Below are 17559 nucleotides of genomic sequence, written 5' to 3' on the forward strand. Positions count from 1 at the left end.
TGTGGTTATGTCTATAACCAAAATTAGAAAAATGTTGTCTCTGTCCAAATATATATGGACCTAACTATATATATATATATATATATATATATATATATATATATATATAATCAATGCTTTGCAGGTGAAGAAGGGCCAAGTAATTTTTGGGCTAAATGACCAAGCAACTTTTGGAGTTTTGTCCTCTTTGAATTGTCCCAGCTCTAACATTTCAATTGTACAGTTTACTGTGCTACTTGAGACTTTATGTGTGACAACTTGTAGATTTTTGTAGATTTGTAGGCATAGATCAAGGGAGTATATATACTGTATATATTAACATTAACGGAATGACCTGGTTTCTAGTATGTAAAAATTAAAAGAGACACAACATTTATTTAAAAAAAAAAAGAAAAATAATACAAAAAAAAGTTAAAATTCAAAATTGATTTCCTTTTTTTCTTTTAGTGCACATGCATTAGTGGTTCCTTCCATCCTTTATGTACAAATTATCAACAAGTGACTGCTGCAGCCAGTCAGAGGCACTAGTGGTCATGTCCAACACTACTGACTCAGTTGACCACCCAATGTTGAATCATGATTCCAATAAGTACAGCACATGACTGTTAAGGCCAGTGCACACTCTCTCGTATCATAACTGTTAGTTTACTTAAAAAAAATTAACTCCATTAGGAAACCTTTATTTTTTTTTTAAACTTTGATGTAATGCCTTAAATTGAATATGTGATTATTCTATTAGGCCCTACTATGGAATATCTTAACATGCATTCTTTCTTCACAAATTTTGGAATTGAATATTAAGCAATTAATGCGATGGTTCATTGCGATCGCCATTATATGTCAGCAGTGTGAAGAGAATGGTGATAAGCGGCAATCATATCTTTTGACAGTGGTATTACTAGGCAAGTGTCAAGGTCTATGTCGGAATAAAAAAAATCATAAAAAGGAAATATTTTACAGCTTTGAAACAAGCAACAAAAAGGCAGTTATTGAAGTCCCTGTGGCACAAACTGTTGATACCAGAGATTATCAAATCTATTGAAATTCACATTTGGCAGACTTGATTTGCTGAAAATTTCATGTACTCCAATTACCATGACAATGTGTGTGCTAAATAGATATCATAGGACACCATCAAAACACAGTTTTCTATATTTCAGTCTCTTCAACACAACATTAGTAATGTTAATCCTCTGACACACTTTAATGTATTTTTTAAATTAAAAACAGTCACAAAATTATCCCTAGTAGTCATATGTGATCATGAAAACCGTACTGTGCAGAACACTAGCTCAAACTGATAGTGTCACTGTTAGAGGTAACAGATAATTAGTGCAATGCATGTGTAGCTTACTGTACATGTATTTATTGAATAAATGAAAAAAATGGCTTGGGGTCCCCTTCATTTTTGATAACCAGCCAAGCTAAAGCAGGGAGTTGGCCGATGGTATTTTCAAACTGTGAAGGTGCCATTGATATTGGCCCTCCCCAATCTAAAAGCAGCTGTGTGCCGCCACCCCAGAAAAGGTGCATCCATTCGATGTGAAAAATTCTGGCGTTTTGCTTGGCTCTTCCCACTTGCCTTGGTGCGGTGGCAAGTGGGGTAATAGTTTTTGGGTTGATGTCAGCTGTTTTATGTCCACTGACATTAAGCCCAGGGGTTAATAATTGATGGTGACCATACAGGAAAGCTTGTTGATTTGCTGCACTGCAGCCCTTCAACAAGTTTATTATTATTATTATTATTTATTGTTATAGCGCCATTTATTCCATGGCGCTTTACATGTGAGGGGTATACAAAATAAAATAAGTTTTGTTCAGGATGCCAAACCCGACCAGTAACATGGACTTCCGGAAGAGCTTTAATGTTTGGGTTGGCCCATCTCTAGTTTTAATTCAAATTTATCAGCTCAGATGCCAGCTACATCTTATCACTGATCAATCACACTTAGTGTGACACTGCCACATCTCTCTCTGAATGACATAACAAAGGGATTGCCCACACCTGTCCATGAAATAGCCTTGGAGTCAATTGTCCAATAACCTTTGGTCCCTTTAAAAACAGGGTGGCACATGTTAGGGAGCTGAAATTTCTAAACCCTTCATCCAATTTTAATGTGGATACCCTCAAATGAAAGCTGAAAGTCTGAACTTCAACTGCATCTGAATTGTTTTGTTTAATATTCATTGTGGCAATGTCTATAACCAAAATTAGAAAAATATTGTCTCTGTCCAAATATATATGGACTTAACTGTAGTTTTGTAGGCTAATATTTAACAATAATGTCCCTTTAATGTTTATTAAAGTGTCACACATCTTTGAAGATAATGTTTATGTAGCTATAAATGCAGTAACTGCAGCAGCACCAAAGCCATGAGTTCATCCGAGGATGGAATCTATGACCAACACTAGTGGGTTGCTGAACACTGTGCTCACTGGCATTGATTCCAATGTTTATCTCAAGAAAAAGGTAGTAGCCCATTATATTTTACATGTGTGGCAAATAGTCACTCAAAGGGATCCCTTAGGAGCAAGATAAGTGATATCATCCAATTTTTTCCTTAAGACTCTTTCTAATCAGACCGTGTTTTATTCTGCTACGTTTTATGAGCCTTTCGGTTTTATGTCTGAAAATATTTCAGGCAAGACTAATTAGGCTTTTGTTTGGTTGTGCAACAGAAACAGCTGTTGTTTTTTTTGTGCCTCATTTGGCACCAATGTTAAGAAGGCAAATTTAGAATAGTAATAAGGTACAGATGTGAATGAAATACTTTCTACACCACATACTCAAAAACCTTGGCTGTATTTACAACCAACCTGAGGGTTGTCCTCCTGAAATCTACGAGATCTGCCAGTCATTCATAAATTGTTATGGAAGATCCCCCGCCCTCCTTTCTCTCAATAGCATAGTCAATGACTAATAAGTGATAGCTTTCCATATTTTTTCTATGAATGTTTCCAATCATCCTGTGTCTTTTTATGAGATTTCCAGTGTAAGTCTGAAGTGGTTTGGAGCGATAGAAAGAATGGAAATCTGCTATTAATGGAGATAAAAAAAATCTTTGTGCGTCTCTATTGACCTCAATGGAATCTAATTACCGTAAATGATTTACCTTTTTACTCCTATTATGATTAATCACCCTGACCTGCATATGGAGCAGAACTTTTTTAAGTCGTAAAATACATAATTATCCCGTTTATCCATAGCAAAGTAAGTATCAATGTGTTTTACTATCTAAAAGAGTGAAAAGTTCTCATTATTCCTTTCTGAGCATACTATAAATAAACTTAAAAGGGCATATTCAGCATGAGACAATCACAAACACCAATGATATTGCATCTATTTCTCAGTAGTGATGAAGGGATAAGGGAAAATATGAATTTGACAGTTCATCCACTTTTTATCCTGGGAAATCCGATTTGCAGAGAAATGATTCTCTGCTAATTTAATGTCACTTATTATGCTCTGGGGTCTAGAGAGACCCCAAAGTATAATAAATCTAATGTGTAAAAAAAATCATTGTACTCACCTTATGCTCACCTTACATGATCAGTGAGGTGAGTATAAGGATTTTTTTTAACCTATTCATAGTCCTTTATGGTTCAGAAAAACGCCAGCAAGAGGATTTGGCAAATCCAGACTTCTGTAAAATTTTAGTAGAATTTAACTCTACTTGCTCTTCTCTATTTCTTACCATTTTTAGTTTTTATGATTTATTTTCAGATAAGGCCAAGAAATTAAACTGAAGCCTAAAACAAAGACTTCAATATCAACTGGAATATCTGGAAGTGTAATTTAGAAAGATGGACGAGTTGAAATGGAGTGCAATTGGCAACATGAACACCGCTTCTTTTTCAATAACAGGCCCACCACAGAAAATTATTTTGAGCATCTTCTATCACGATACGTATGTAGAACACATGAATGTTGAATACACTTTAAGCTATCTCGTCATCATCTAATAGATGTCATAAATTCACTCCCATAAGACTTTTCACTTGGAACAATTTACTGGGCCTTTAATCCCTTCAAAGAACAGGTAGGTTTTGGTTCTTTCTGCCAACAGCAAAATTGTATTTTTTCAAATGCTGCTTTCTAAATGCGATTTTTTTAGTATTATTATTTTTTAGCTTATCCTTAATTTCACTTGGTTTTTTTTCAGGACACATAACACTTTGTTATAACTTATCTTTCTTTCACTATCTCATTTCCAATTTTGTAGTGAAAATTTGTTGAAAAGTATAGGTGTTTTATACATTTTCATCACTTACTTCTCTGGAGTATGCCATGCATACAAATGTATTATTTAATGTATAGCATTGCTATAGTACTGATAGAAAAAGTCCCTATTTTACTTTTACATGTATATTACCCCAAAATTTTAAATATAACAGCTGTATATTACATTACACTTTTTAATGAAAGTGCAAAGTAAATAAAGCTGTGGTAGAACAGGTAAAAATACGTGCACAGCGATAATGGTTACTTGCTTAACTTAAATCTGCAGACAAAACAAAAAAAAGGGGGCATATACCCTTTAGGGTAAGTTCACATTTGAGTTTGTGGGCTTTGCGGAGGGCTGCGTACATCCTCCATTAAGCCCCACCTACTTCCGCATACTTCTGCATGCGTCCTATCTTTAACATTGGGTGCGCAGGCCATGCAGCTGTATGTTTTGACGCTGCACCGAACTGTCGAACACAACATTTAAACATAAGGTTTCCAACAGAAGGATATCACAGTATTAAATAAATATAATAAACCATAATATTATCACTAGGGTTGAGCGACTTTTCTTTTTATAGGATCGGGTCGGGTTTCACGAAACCCAACTTTTTCAAAAGTCGGGTCAAGTGAAATCGGCCGATCCTATAGAAAAGTCGGGGTCGGGGTTGGCCGAAACACGAAACCCAATGCAGTGCATTGGGTTTCTAATGGTTCCCAGGGTCTGAAGGAGAGGAAACGCTCCTTCAGACCCTGGGATCCATATTTAAGTGTAAAATAAAGAATCAAAATAAAAAATATTGATATACTTACCCTCGGACGCACCCTGGTTCTCACCGGCAGCCTTCCTTCCTAAGAATGAGCGCCTGAAGGACCTTCGATGACGTCGCGGCTTGTGATTGGTCGCGTGAGCGGTCACATGGGCACCACGCGACCAATCACAAGCCGCGACGTCATCTAAGGTCCTTCAGGCGCTGATTCTTAGGAAGGAAGGCTGCGGATTAGAATCAGGGCGCGTCCGAGGGTGAGTACATACCTATTAGGAATATACTCACCCTCGGACACGCCCTCGGATGCTTCCTTCCTAAGAATTAGCGCCTGAAGGACCTTAGATGACGTCGCGGCTTGTGATTGGTCGCGTGACCGCCTATGTGACCGCTCACGCGACCAATCACAAGCCGCGACGTTATCGAAGGTCCTTCAGGTGCTCATACTTAGGAAGGAAGGCTGCCGGTGAGAACCAGGTCGCGTCCGAGGGTGAGTATATCTATATTGTTATATTTTTATTCTTTATTTTACACTTAAATATGAATTCCAATACCGATTTCCGATATCTTAAACATATCGGAACTCGGTATCGGAATTCCGATTCCAGATCAGAAGATCGCCGACCTCATGGCCGACCCCACACAGGGGTCGGGTCGGGTTTCATGAAACCCGACTTTGCCAAAAGTCGGCGACTTCTGAATCTGGCCAACCCATTTCGCTCAACCCTAATTATCACCATTTTAATGGTTGAATATACTCGCTTACCCTCTCATTGATTTAATACCTTGAGTAGGGCTTTTTGGTGATAATGTCAAACGCAACTTGTTGCATTTTGTTGCGGTCAGCGGGCACGTCAAAACGACGCATGTGGACGCATCCACTTACATCCGCATGGCCTGCATACCCAATGTTAAAGATAGGTGCACAGGACACATGCAGACGTAGGCAGAGCTGAATGGAAGAGGTGCGGTAGTTGGCAGGGCTTAACGGAGGAAGTATGCAGCCATCCGCAGCTCTGCCCATCGCAAATGTGAAACCACCCTTAGTAAGTAAATAGTGGCCATCTGACCACAGCAAAGTATATCCAATGTTAACTAAATTCTGCATAACAAGAACATAATGTATGATCACTGAGCATCTGATAAAATGTACCCATGTCGTGCACTATATACCAGAAATGCAGAGGTAAGAAGTTGCTACTCACACCACTGTCAAACCTGTCTTTCTGATCTAATACTAGAGATATCTGGAGTGCTGAGGTAAGAAAAGGCTGCTCACATCGCTGTCCACCCTGTGTGTCTGATCTAATACTAGAGATATCTGGGGTGCTGAGGTAAGAAGGGGCTGCTGACACCGCTGTCCACCCTGTGTGTCTGAATACTAGAGATATCTGGGGTGCTGAGGTAAGAAATGGCTGCTCATACCGCTGTTCACCCTGTGTGTCTGATCTAATACTAGAGATATCTGGAGTGCTGAGGTAAGAAAAGGCTGCTCACTCTGCTATCCACCCTCTGTCTGATCTAATACTAGAGATATCTGAGGTGCTGAGATAAGAAAAGGTTGCTCACACCGCTGTCCACCCTGTGTGTCAGATCTACAGTAATACTAGAGATATCTAGAGTGCTGAGGTAAGAAGAGGCTGCTCACACCGCTGTTCACCCTGTGTGTCAGATCTAATACTAGAGATATCTAGAGTGCTGAGGTAAGAAGAGGCTGCTCACATCGCTGTTCACCCTGTCTGTCTGATGTGATACCAGAAATACGTGGGGTGCTGGAGATAGCTTCATAGTATTTCTATTGCTTAGGCTGGTTTCACATTTACGTTTTTTTTCCTATATTTAACAATAAAAACGCATGCGTTTTTTTTGTATGCGTTTTGCCGCGTTTGACAACGCATGCGTCGTTTCTATGCTTGCAGTTTGTTGCAGAAATGCAACATGTAGTAATTTCTAAAGGCGTTTTTTTTTGCTGCAAAAAAGCGCATGCGTTTTTTTGCGGCAAAAAAACGTATTGCTGTCTATGTAAACGCATGCGTTTTTAAGCACATGCGTTTGGTTGCGTTTTTTAACGCATGCGTTTCCATAGAGAAAAACAAGTCTACACACTGATAAGCCACCCCCCACCATCAAGGTGATAAAGGGATCCAAACCCTAACCCTAACCCTAGGGATCCAAACCCTAACCCTAACCCTAACACTAGGGATCCAAACCCTAACCCTAACCCTAGGGATCCAAACCCTAACCCTAACCCTAGCCATTTCTATTTATAGTGGGTTTTCTAGTTGATTTTTATGATTGCCAGCTGTCACACACTAAAGACGCCTTTTATTCCAAAAAATATTTTTTGCGTTACCACATTTTGAGAGCTACAATTTTTCCATATTTTGGTCCACAGAGTCATGTCACACGCCCTCTGTAGTCCCATTGGCGGTGTCTGGATCTTGATTTTTCTCTTGTGAAATTTCTCATCATGCGTACAAAAAACGCAAACGCAGGAAAAACGCATGTAAATGCGTAAAAACGCTGCGTTTTTTTACTGCATGCGTCTAAAAAACGCAGCGTTTGTATGCGTTTTTTTTCACCACCTGCGTTTGCGTTTTAAACGCTGCGTTTTTAAATGCAAATGTGAAACTAGCCTAAGCTGTGAGCTCTGACAACCTCTCACTAAACAGATGCAACCCCAAATGGTTGTAATTGGCTGTATTACACTATGTGATGTGATACCTGCAAGGCATTACAGGAAAGGCAACCCAGTCATGCACAAGGTTATGTGAGACTTCTCTGGCTGATGCAATTTTGTGTTTAGTGTAAATTAATGGTGGACATTTTTGGTGACTTGCGCAAGTCGAATTGCAAATTGTTCAAATTCAGCAAATTTTCCTGCATTATGACATCAATTTGACTCATATAAAATTAGGCACTAATTTGGTCTGAATAATAACACAGATCACAGGCTGTTAAAGACTTTCAGACTTCGATAATCACTTATCCCCATTATCATTGTCAGACCTGGGACAATAAATATACAGTAACCCTGCAGACTGTAACACTTCTATCTGCCGCAAGTTTATGAATACTGGCTAACCAGCTTTAAATGCGGCTTGCTAGTGCTAGATTTTGGAATTCCTGTAGTTCCATTTGAAGTTCCTGTAGTGACTGTTTTGAACCCTTTCCGAGGACACTCTGTGACACTGGTGGGCCAGTCCAACATGGGGTATACTGTAAAACCTATAATGCCCAAAGACCTTATAGATTCTAAAGTAATGTGCAGAGTACAGTAAAAATTATATTTACCACAATTTGAGATTTAACTGCATATTGTATAATAAAATGACACTAAAATACTTACTTGGGGGCAGCTGTTGACTGGAATGCATTGCTTCTTGCGACACTCTATCTTGCCTTTCACACAAGAACAGATGGTGCAGTTGACAGAGGACCACATCTCTCCATCCTGCATAAAGAGCCAAAAAGTGTAGCCATCAGCTGGGGCTTTCCACAGCAAGTGATCCCAGTCTTATATCAAACTACAAGCAAACAAATCATTTAATCCCCAGAGGGCTTGTATTATTGTTTAACCTAAATTATAAGTTATGAATAAGGGCTTTTTGCAGGTTTTCTTAAAGCAGATTATCCTAAAAGAATACGGTATGTGGTAGATTCTCCTTGCTAATTATCTGGTGTAATGTATACAGGATATGAGTAACTTTCCTTAACTCTTTTTTATTTTCTACAAGTCATGGCCTATGATCACGGAAGAGTAATTATAGTCTACTCATGATTTAACATGGCTGGGGATAATATCATATAAGTTTCCTTATTATATAAGTTCCCTTTTTCAAAAGGATACTCTTACTATGCTTTATTACAAGAGTTTTAATTATTATTGCTTCCATAATAAAAATAAACAGTGTGCATTAATCTATATGGAATAAACACATTTCTTCTCAATATTGTGTTCTATATTAACATTAAGATTATACATTTAATTAGCATACTTTTTATGGGAGTCAATGGTAGTCTGGGGCAATATACTGTATTTCAAAGGTCTGCAAAGACACTCTTTACATACGATGAAAATTTCACTTCCTATTTAAAATTGGAAAGGTGGTAAATCGTAAACTAAATATATGCAATGGAATTAAAATGTTAGGACGACTCAAAGATTAAAGGGAACCTGTCACTTAAAAAACGCTATTAACTTGCAGTGCCTTGCTTCAGGGAGGAAATTAACTTTATTCCTCCCGCTAACGTTTGAGTTTCAGTCACTTGGGAGGTGCCGGGTCAATTTCAGTTACTGCTCTGTGTATAGAGAGAGGCGGCTGTAACCACGCTCCCAGCACTGACTGACAGCCGTCCCTAGTGCTGATCTGGCTGTCAGTCAGTGCCGGGGATGCAGTTATAGCCACCACTCTCTATACATTGAGGGGTGACTGAACCCGCGCATGTTCATTCTTTCTGGCAACAAGGCTCTAAGTGCGGGCACCAGGCAGGTGCTGAATGCTATTAACCTGAGGATTAACCCCACATCTGCAAGTTAATGGCGTTTGTCCATGCGACAGATTCCCTTTAGGAGTTAGAGTTGCAGGACCTGGTCCATCGACCATGTCAGTAATCTACGACCATAGAACAGCCTCTTACCTCCGTGAATCTTCTTTTGATACATTGGAACAATAATGTTTGATGTACACTTGATGTTGCACTATGGGAGGTATGAGGTGGTTCTTAGGACTCCTGTCCAGTGGCCACAGATTACTAAAATGGCCAATGGATCGAGTCCTGCAAATTAATTTATACCATCTCTATTAAGAGGAAGTCTAGATAGATGCATTTGGGTGAAATTTGGAAAGTATATTTTAGTGAATTTTAATGGGTATGTCTCCATTCATTTTAAGTCGTACAGACCGTAACATAAGTATAAGAAGATTATTTATTTGTACAGATAAAAGGAATAAAAATATGAAACCTTTACCCTGAATATTTTGCTTCCTGACTTGCAGACTTTGACTTCTTCAGCAGGCACATAGGAGACACACTCTTCACAGCAGTGTTCCTGTTCATTGTTACATGTTCCTGCAGGAGAACACTTCTTTTTACAGACTACAGTGGAATCCTGAATTTAAAAAAAAGAAAAAATTAGCAAGTATAAAGTAAAGAATATTTTTAAAGTAAACGTGTAAATGACTCCACATATAGTAGTTTGATAAACAGTTATCTCTTCCAAGTCTAACATTCAGGAATGCTCAGATCTGTCTATAACAGCAGCAGTGGCATATCTCAATGGCAAAAAGATCAGTTCCTTAAATGCAGCAAGCCTGATTTTTCTTATTCTTGATCTCATCTATGAGGGGAGTATTGAGTAGGCTGCCTACCCACACACACACACACACACATAACACTGTAGGCCAATGCCACTGATATTTACAGATTCGGCCAACTTGGGTCTACTTTTTATGAGGGCCTTACATTGGTAGTCTCTGATGCAAACTAACCCACACATACACTCTTTCATCATTCTTAACACATCTGTTTTCTTTCGTAAAGGGGACACTGGTTATGTGCAATTGCAACAGCTGCACTCCCTATTGATAATGCCCCACTTATCTTTTTTAAATTCGGTTAAACCCAATGATTTTGACAGGGTCGTCTGACCATCTGATGTCATGATAATGATAATGAGATTTGGAACGATGAGTCTGAATTAAAATGGTTAACACTTCTGAAGATAGCTGGAAGCTCCGCACTCGCCATAGAGAACACATGCAAAATAGTTTGGGGTCACAGATGAGTAATATCCTATTAAAAAAGATAATGTTACAAAAAAAAATACAAAGTCCAAGTAAAGGCGTTGTGTTATTTTTGTAAAAAGAGACTGGCCCTTCTTTGATCACATACAATACTTTAGTACGGTAATAAGATAATAAACAGAAAATTGATGTTATTATATATTTTATAGGAAATCTATTTTCCTTTGTATATTTTAAAACTGTTGTCAATAATTAAATTATCAATACTATACACTAGAAACCTGTGTAAATTAGAGATGAAGTCTATGCTAACTCGTGACTGGTGTGAATTCATTTTCTGGCCCAGTGACAGATCAAAAATGTTCCAAATTTAATAAGAGGCGTGTACTTCTTAATTAATTTGGCACACCTTACTCCAGCAGGCTATAGGTTCCAGACTGTCATATTAAATTCATTCTTGGTAAATTTCCACTACATTATTTTTTTTTTTTAAAGTTTGGCTTTTATTTTTAGTGCTGCATACTTTGAGTATGTTTTTTCTATAGGCATCCCTATACAACGTGAATAACATTTAACATTTTACAAAGTAAAAAGCTACAACTATTAAATATTTGAAAAAAAGTACTCTGAAAAATGTATTTGCTTTGCTCCACAACAGGGTTTGGAAAATGGAAAAAGTTCTGGATGGAAAAAGTTATATGACTTGTCAGAAAAGTTTCATGGCTTGAAATTCAACACCATGAGACAATATTAGACAGTCAACCATTATGTGGCATAAATGTAGACAAAAGTTACCAAATCTATCAAACAAAATTAGCGATTTTGATTCATTTGGAGCATTTTCCGACTATACAGTCTAAGTTTACAATGTCTAAAAATTAGCCATGATTAGTGAATCTGTTCCAGAATCCGTATGAAAAATATATTTAATCCTGTAGCAACCTGATTACTTTATTTTATCCCCTAATATATGACACTGTTCCAGGTAAAGGCTACTAAGCTTTTTACAGTTAGCATCATACAAGTGGACAGCATTCTTGTTCCCTCAAGAGTAAAGCTTCTTACTCATATCCTGTATAAATTACACCAGCTAATTAGCAATGAGAATACACTACAGACTTTAATAAGATAATCTGTTACTTCTGCTTGAAACAAACTAGGAAAAAAGAGCCGTATTCATAAGTCATAATTTGGGTTAAACAATGACACAAGCCTGCTGGGGATGAAATGATTTTATTCCTGTAGTTTGATACTTGACTGGGAGCACATGCCGTTGAAAGCCCCAGCTGAACGCAGTTCCCAAAAGATCATTTCCTGTTCTGCTCTATTCTATCCCTCTGTGAGTGAGATATTGAGAGAGACTACCATATGTAGCTCAGCATCTATAAAAATGCATCTTTAAAAAAGTTACAGATTGGGACTGAGCTATTTGGGACAGATTGGGACTTAGAATTTAGAAGTTGATGATACAGAAAATGATTAGCCATGCTTCACACAATTGTAGACTGAGTGCAAAAGAGCGCTATAGAGTTTAAGTCCTCTTTTTCTCAGAAGAGGCAATTTGCATATTTAATTTCCCAGAGGAGCATTGCATGGCGAATAAGCCTCCTTACCTTGACAAGCCAGAGATGGTATGTCACTCTCAATAAGGAGAAACGATACCCCTTAGACCCCAGTCCAGAGCCTCTCACCTAGCCAAATCAGCTATCATGCTTCGCACAGACGAGGGCCAACAGCCCGAAACACCGTGTCTGCGAATTGAGATACTGATTTGGCTTTAATCCTAAGTCATATTGCACGACTCGTTAAAGAGTTGATTGTGACTTGTAGGATTGCTACTTCCAACAGGTGGCGCTATAGAGTTAAGTCCTCTTTTTCTCAGAAGAGGCAATTTGCATATGCAAAATAAAAGAAATTCATCAGATTTGTGATGGCTGCCTGGCAGAATAATAACCTTATTGGTCATAGCACATTTACTTTATGAGAAGAAAGCTATACTGTGATTGCTGAGTATGGTCAACAAGACCAATTTCCTGCTACTGTATATAGTAAATTTAGCATAGCATAGTAATTATGGTCATAATAAATACTAATAAAAGTTGGATTCCTATAGACTTTTTTTCCCGTGGTGTCTTTTATGCCATTTTTTCTTGGGCAAGGCTACAGTCAGATGTAACTTTGAAGTCTATAATGCATTATGAAATAAACTACATTCAGTCATTTTTGTGCCAATTTGGTGGTGTTTTTAGGGTTAATTATGTGTGGCTTTTTTTTTCCAAAAAGCAGAATGCATTGGTTATCATTTTTGTAATAGACTTCCCTACAGCATTTAAAATATAACAGAAATCGATACTTGTGAAAAGTGCTATGAAAATATTATGAAATTCATGACATTTTTGTACAGGTAATAAAAAAATGCTGAACAAAAAAAAAAGATTTAATCCAGCAACATGGGCAATTGGTTATAGCTGAATTATCAGATGTTTTGGATTCTTAAATGGTTATGTATTGGCATATAAACCTCAAATAAAAGGAATATGTCAGTTGAATCAACCCTCAACCCTTACATATACTATATAACAAGACACATATGCATGTTTTTCTCAAGTTTTCTCATATTTTTCATGACATGAAATCAGAATAAACCTTTCCCATTTTAGTTCAATTAGGATTACCTTAATTATTAATATTTTCCAAATGTCAGAATAATGAGAGAGAGAGAATGTTTTATGGCATTTTTATTACTTACCACAAAGTCAAAAGTTTGCATACATTTCATTAGTATTTGGTACCATTGCCCTTAAACTGAATGACTTGGGTCTATCGTTTGGGATATCCTTCCACAAGCTTCTCACAATAGTTGGTCGGAATTTGGGCCCATTCCTCCTGACAAAACTGGTGTAACTGATCCAGGTTTGTTGGTCACCTTGCTTGCACCTGTTTTTTCAGCTTTAACCATATATTTTCAATAGGATTGAGATCAGGGCTTTGTGATGGCCACTCCAAAACATTGACTAGCTATCCTTAACCCCTTTACCCCCAAGGGTGGTTTGCACGTTAATGACCGGTCCAATTTTTACAATTCTGACCACTGTCCCTTTATGAAGTTATAACTCTGGAACGCTTCAACGGATCCCTGTGATTCTGACATTGTTTTCTCGTGACATATTGTACTTCATGACAATGGTAAAAATTCTTTGATAGTACCTGCGTTTATTTGTGAAAAAAACGGAAATTTGGCGAAAATTATGAAAATTTCGCATTTTTCCAACTTTGAATTTTTATGCAATTAAATCACAGAGATATGTCACACAAAATACTTAATAAGTAACATTTCCCACATGTCTACTTTACATCAGCACAATTTTGGAACCAAAATTTTTTTTTGTTAGGGAGTTATAAGGGTTAAAATTTGACCAGCAATTTCTCATTTCTACAACACCATTTTTTTTTAGGGACCACATCTCATTTGAAGTCATTTTGACGGGTCTATATGATAGAAAATACCCAAGTGTGACACCATTCTAAAAACTACACCCCTCAAGGTGCTCAAAGCCATATTCAAGAAGTTTATTAACCCTTCTGGTGCTTCACAGGAATTTTTTGAATGTTTAAATAAAAATGAACATTTAACTTTTTTTCATAAAAAATGTAATTTAGCTCCAATTTGTTTTATTTTACCAAGGGTAACAGGAGAAAATGGACCCCAAACATTGTTGTACAATTTGTCCTGAGTACGCCAATACCCCACATGTGGGGGCAAACCACTGTTTGGGCGCATGGCAGAGCTCGGAAGCGAAGGAGCACCATTTGACTTTTCAATGCAAAATTGACTGGAATTGAGATGGGACGCCATGTTTCGTTTGGAGAGCCCCTGATGTGCCTAAACATTGAAACCCCCCACAAGTGACACCATTTTGGAAAGTAGACCCCCTAAGGAACTTATCTAGAGGTGTGGTGAGCACTTTAACCCACCAAGTGCTTCACAGAAGTTTATAATGTAGAACCGTCAAAATAAAAAATCATATTTTTTCACAAAAATTATATTTTCGCCCCCAATTTTTTATTTTCCCAAGGGTAAGAGAAGAAATTGGACCCCAAAAGTTGTTGTACAATTTGTCCTGAGTACGCTGATAGCCCATATGTGGGGGTAAACCACTGTTTGGGCGGATGGGAGAGCTCGGAAGGGAAGGAGCGCCATTTGACTTTTCAATGCAAAATTGACAGGAATTGAGATGGGACGCCATGTTGCGTTTGAAGAGCCACTGATGTGCCTAAACATTGAAACCCCCCACAAGTGACACCATTTTGGAAAGTAGACCCCCTAAGGAACTTATCTAGAGATGTGGTGAGCACTTTGACCCACCAAGTGCTTCACAGAAGTTTATAATGCAGAGCCGTAAAAATAAAACAAAATTTTTTTCCCACAAAAATTATTTTTTTAGCCCCCAGTTTTGTATTTTCCCGAGGGTAACAGGAGAAATTGGACCCCAAAATTTGTTGCCCAATTTGTCCTGAGTGCGATGATACACCATATGTGGGGGGAACCACTGTTTTGGCACATGGGAGGGCTCGGAAGGGAAGGAGTGCCATTTGAATGCAGACTTAGATGGAATGGTCTGCAGGTGTCACATTGCGTTTGCAGAGCCCCTAATGTACCTAAACAGTAGAAACCCCCCACAAGTGACACCATTTTGGAAAGTAGACCCCCTTAGGAACTTATCTAGATGTGTGCTGAGCGCTTTGACCCACCAAGGGCTTCACAGAAGTTTATAATGGAGAGGCGTAAAAATAAAACAAAAATTTTTTCCCACAAAAATTATTTTTTAGCCCCCAGTTTTGTATTTTCCCGAGGGTAGCATGAGAAATTAGACCCCACAATTTGTTGTCCAATTTGTCCTGAGTGCGCTGATACCCCATATGTGGGGGGGAACCACTCTTTGGGCGCATGGGAGGGCTCGGAAGGGAAGGAGCTCCATTTGGATTGAGGACTTAGATGGAATGGTCTGCAGGTGTCACATTGCATTTGCAGAGCCCCTAATGTACCTAAACAGTAGAAACCTCCCACAAGGGACACCATTTTGGAAACTAGACCCCCTAAGGAACTCATCTAGATGTGTTGTGATAGCTTTGAACCCCCAAGTGTTTCACTACAGTTTGTAACGCAGAGCCGTGAAAATTAAAAAAAAAAATCTTTCCCCCCAAAATTATTTTTTAGCCCCCAGTTTTGTATTTTCCCGAGGGTAAGAGGAGAAATTCGACCCCAAAAGTTGTTCTCCAATTTGTCCTGAGTACGCTGATACCCTGTATGTTGGGGGGAACCACCGTTTGAGCGCATGGCAGAGCTCGGAAGGGAAGGAGCGCCATTTGGAATGCAGACTTAGATGGAATGGTCTGCAGGCGTCACATTGCGTTTGCAGAACCCCTAATGTACCTAAGCAGTAGAAACCCCCCACAAGTGAACCCATATTGGAAACTAGACCCCCCAGGGAACTAATCTAGATGTGTTGTGAGAACTTTGAACCCGCAAGTGTTTCACTACAGTTTATAACGCAGAGCCGTGAAAATAAAAAATCTTTTTTTCCCACAAAAATTATTTTGTATTTTCCCAAGGGTAACAGGAGAAAATGGACCCCAAAAGTTGTTGTCCTATTTGTCCTGAGTACGCTGATACCCCATATGTTGGGGTAAACCCCTGTTTGGGCACACGGGAGAGCTCGGAAGGTAAGAAGCACTGTTTTACTTTTTCAACGCAGAATTGGCTGGAATTGAGATCGGACGCCATGTCGCGTTTGGAGAGCCCCTGATGTGCCTAAACAGTGGAAACTCAACAATTATAACTGAAACCCTAATCCAAACACACCCCTAACCCTAATCCCAACAGTAACCCTAACCACACCTCTAACCCTGACAAACCCCTAACCCTAATCCCAACCCTATTCCCAACTGTAAATGTAATCTAAACCCTAACTGTAACTTTAGCCCCAACCCGAACCCTAACTTTAGCCCCAACCCAAACTGTAGCCCTAACCCTAGCCCTAACCCTAACCCTAGCCCTAACCCTAACCCTAGCCCTAACCATAACCCTAGCCCTAACCCTAGCCCTAACCCTAACCCTAGCCCTAACCCTAGCCCTAACCCTAGCCCTAACCTTAGCCCTAGCCCTAGACCTAACCCTAGCCCTAACCCTAGCCCTAACCCTAATGGGAAAATGGAAATAAATACATTTTTTTAATTTTTCCCTAACTAAGGGGGTGATGAAGGGGGGTTTGATTTACTTTTATAGCGGGTTATTTAGCGGATTTTTATGATTGGCAGCCGTCACACACTGAAAGACGCTTTTTATTGCAAAAAATATTTTTTGCGTTACCACATTTTGAGAGCTATAATTTTTCCATATTTTGGTCCACAGAGTCATGTGAGGTCTTGTTTTTTGCGGGACGAGTTGACGTTTTTATTGGTAACATTTTCGGGCATTTTTGTGAGGCAGAATGACCAAAAACCAGCTATTCATGAATTTCTTTTGGGGGAGGCGTTTATACCGTTCCGCGTTTGGTAAAATTGATAAAGCAGTTTTATTCTTCGGGTCAGTACGATTACAGCGACACCTCATTTATATCATTTTTTTATGTTTTGGCGCTTTTATACGATAAAAACTATTTTATAGAAAAAATAATTATTTTTGCATCGCTTTATTCTCAGGACTATAACTTTTTTAGTTTTTTGCTGATGATGCTGTATGGCGGCTCTTTTTTGCGAGACAAGATGACGTTTTCAGCGGTACCATGGTTATTTATATCTGTCTTTTTGATCGCGTGT

General features: G+C 38.6%; 1 protein-coding gene across 1 annotated transcript in view; it reads right to left on the bottom strand.

Annotated features, from left to right (window-relative positions):
- The window catches only part of BMPER (BMP binding endothelial regulator), a 398089-nt gene that overhangs the window by 160367 nt on the left and 220163 nt on the right, over positions 1-17559 (bottom strand). The window contains exons 9-10 of the mRNA XM_069730267.1: positions 9966-10106; positions 8343-8447 (exon numbers count right to left, since the gene is read on the bottom strand). Of these exons, the coding sequence (XP_069586368.1) occupies positions 8343-8447; positions 9966-10106 (246 nt within the window). The remainder of the gene's footprint in view (positions 1-8342; positions 8448-9965; positions 10107-17559) is intronic.

The sequence above is a fragment of the Ranitomeya imitator genome, chromosome 6 (genome assembly GCF_032444005.1).
Source record: "Ranitomeya imitator isolate aRanImi1 chromosome 6, aRanImi1.pri, whole genome shotgun sequence".
Lineage (NCBI taxonomy): Eukaryota > Metazoa > Chordata > Amphibia > Anura > Dendrobatidae > Ranitomeya > Ranitomeya imitator.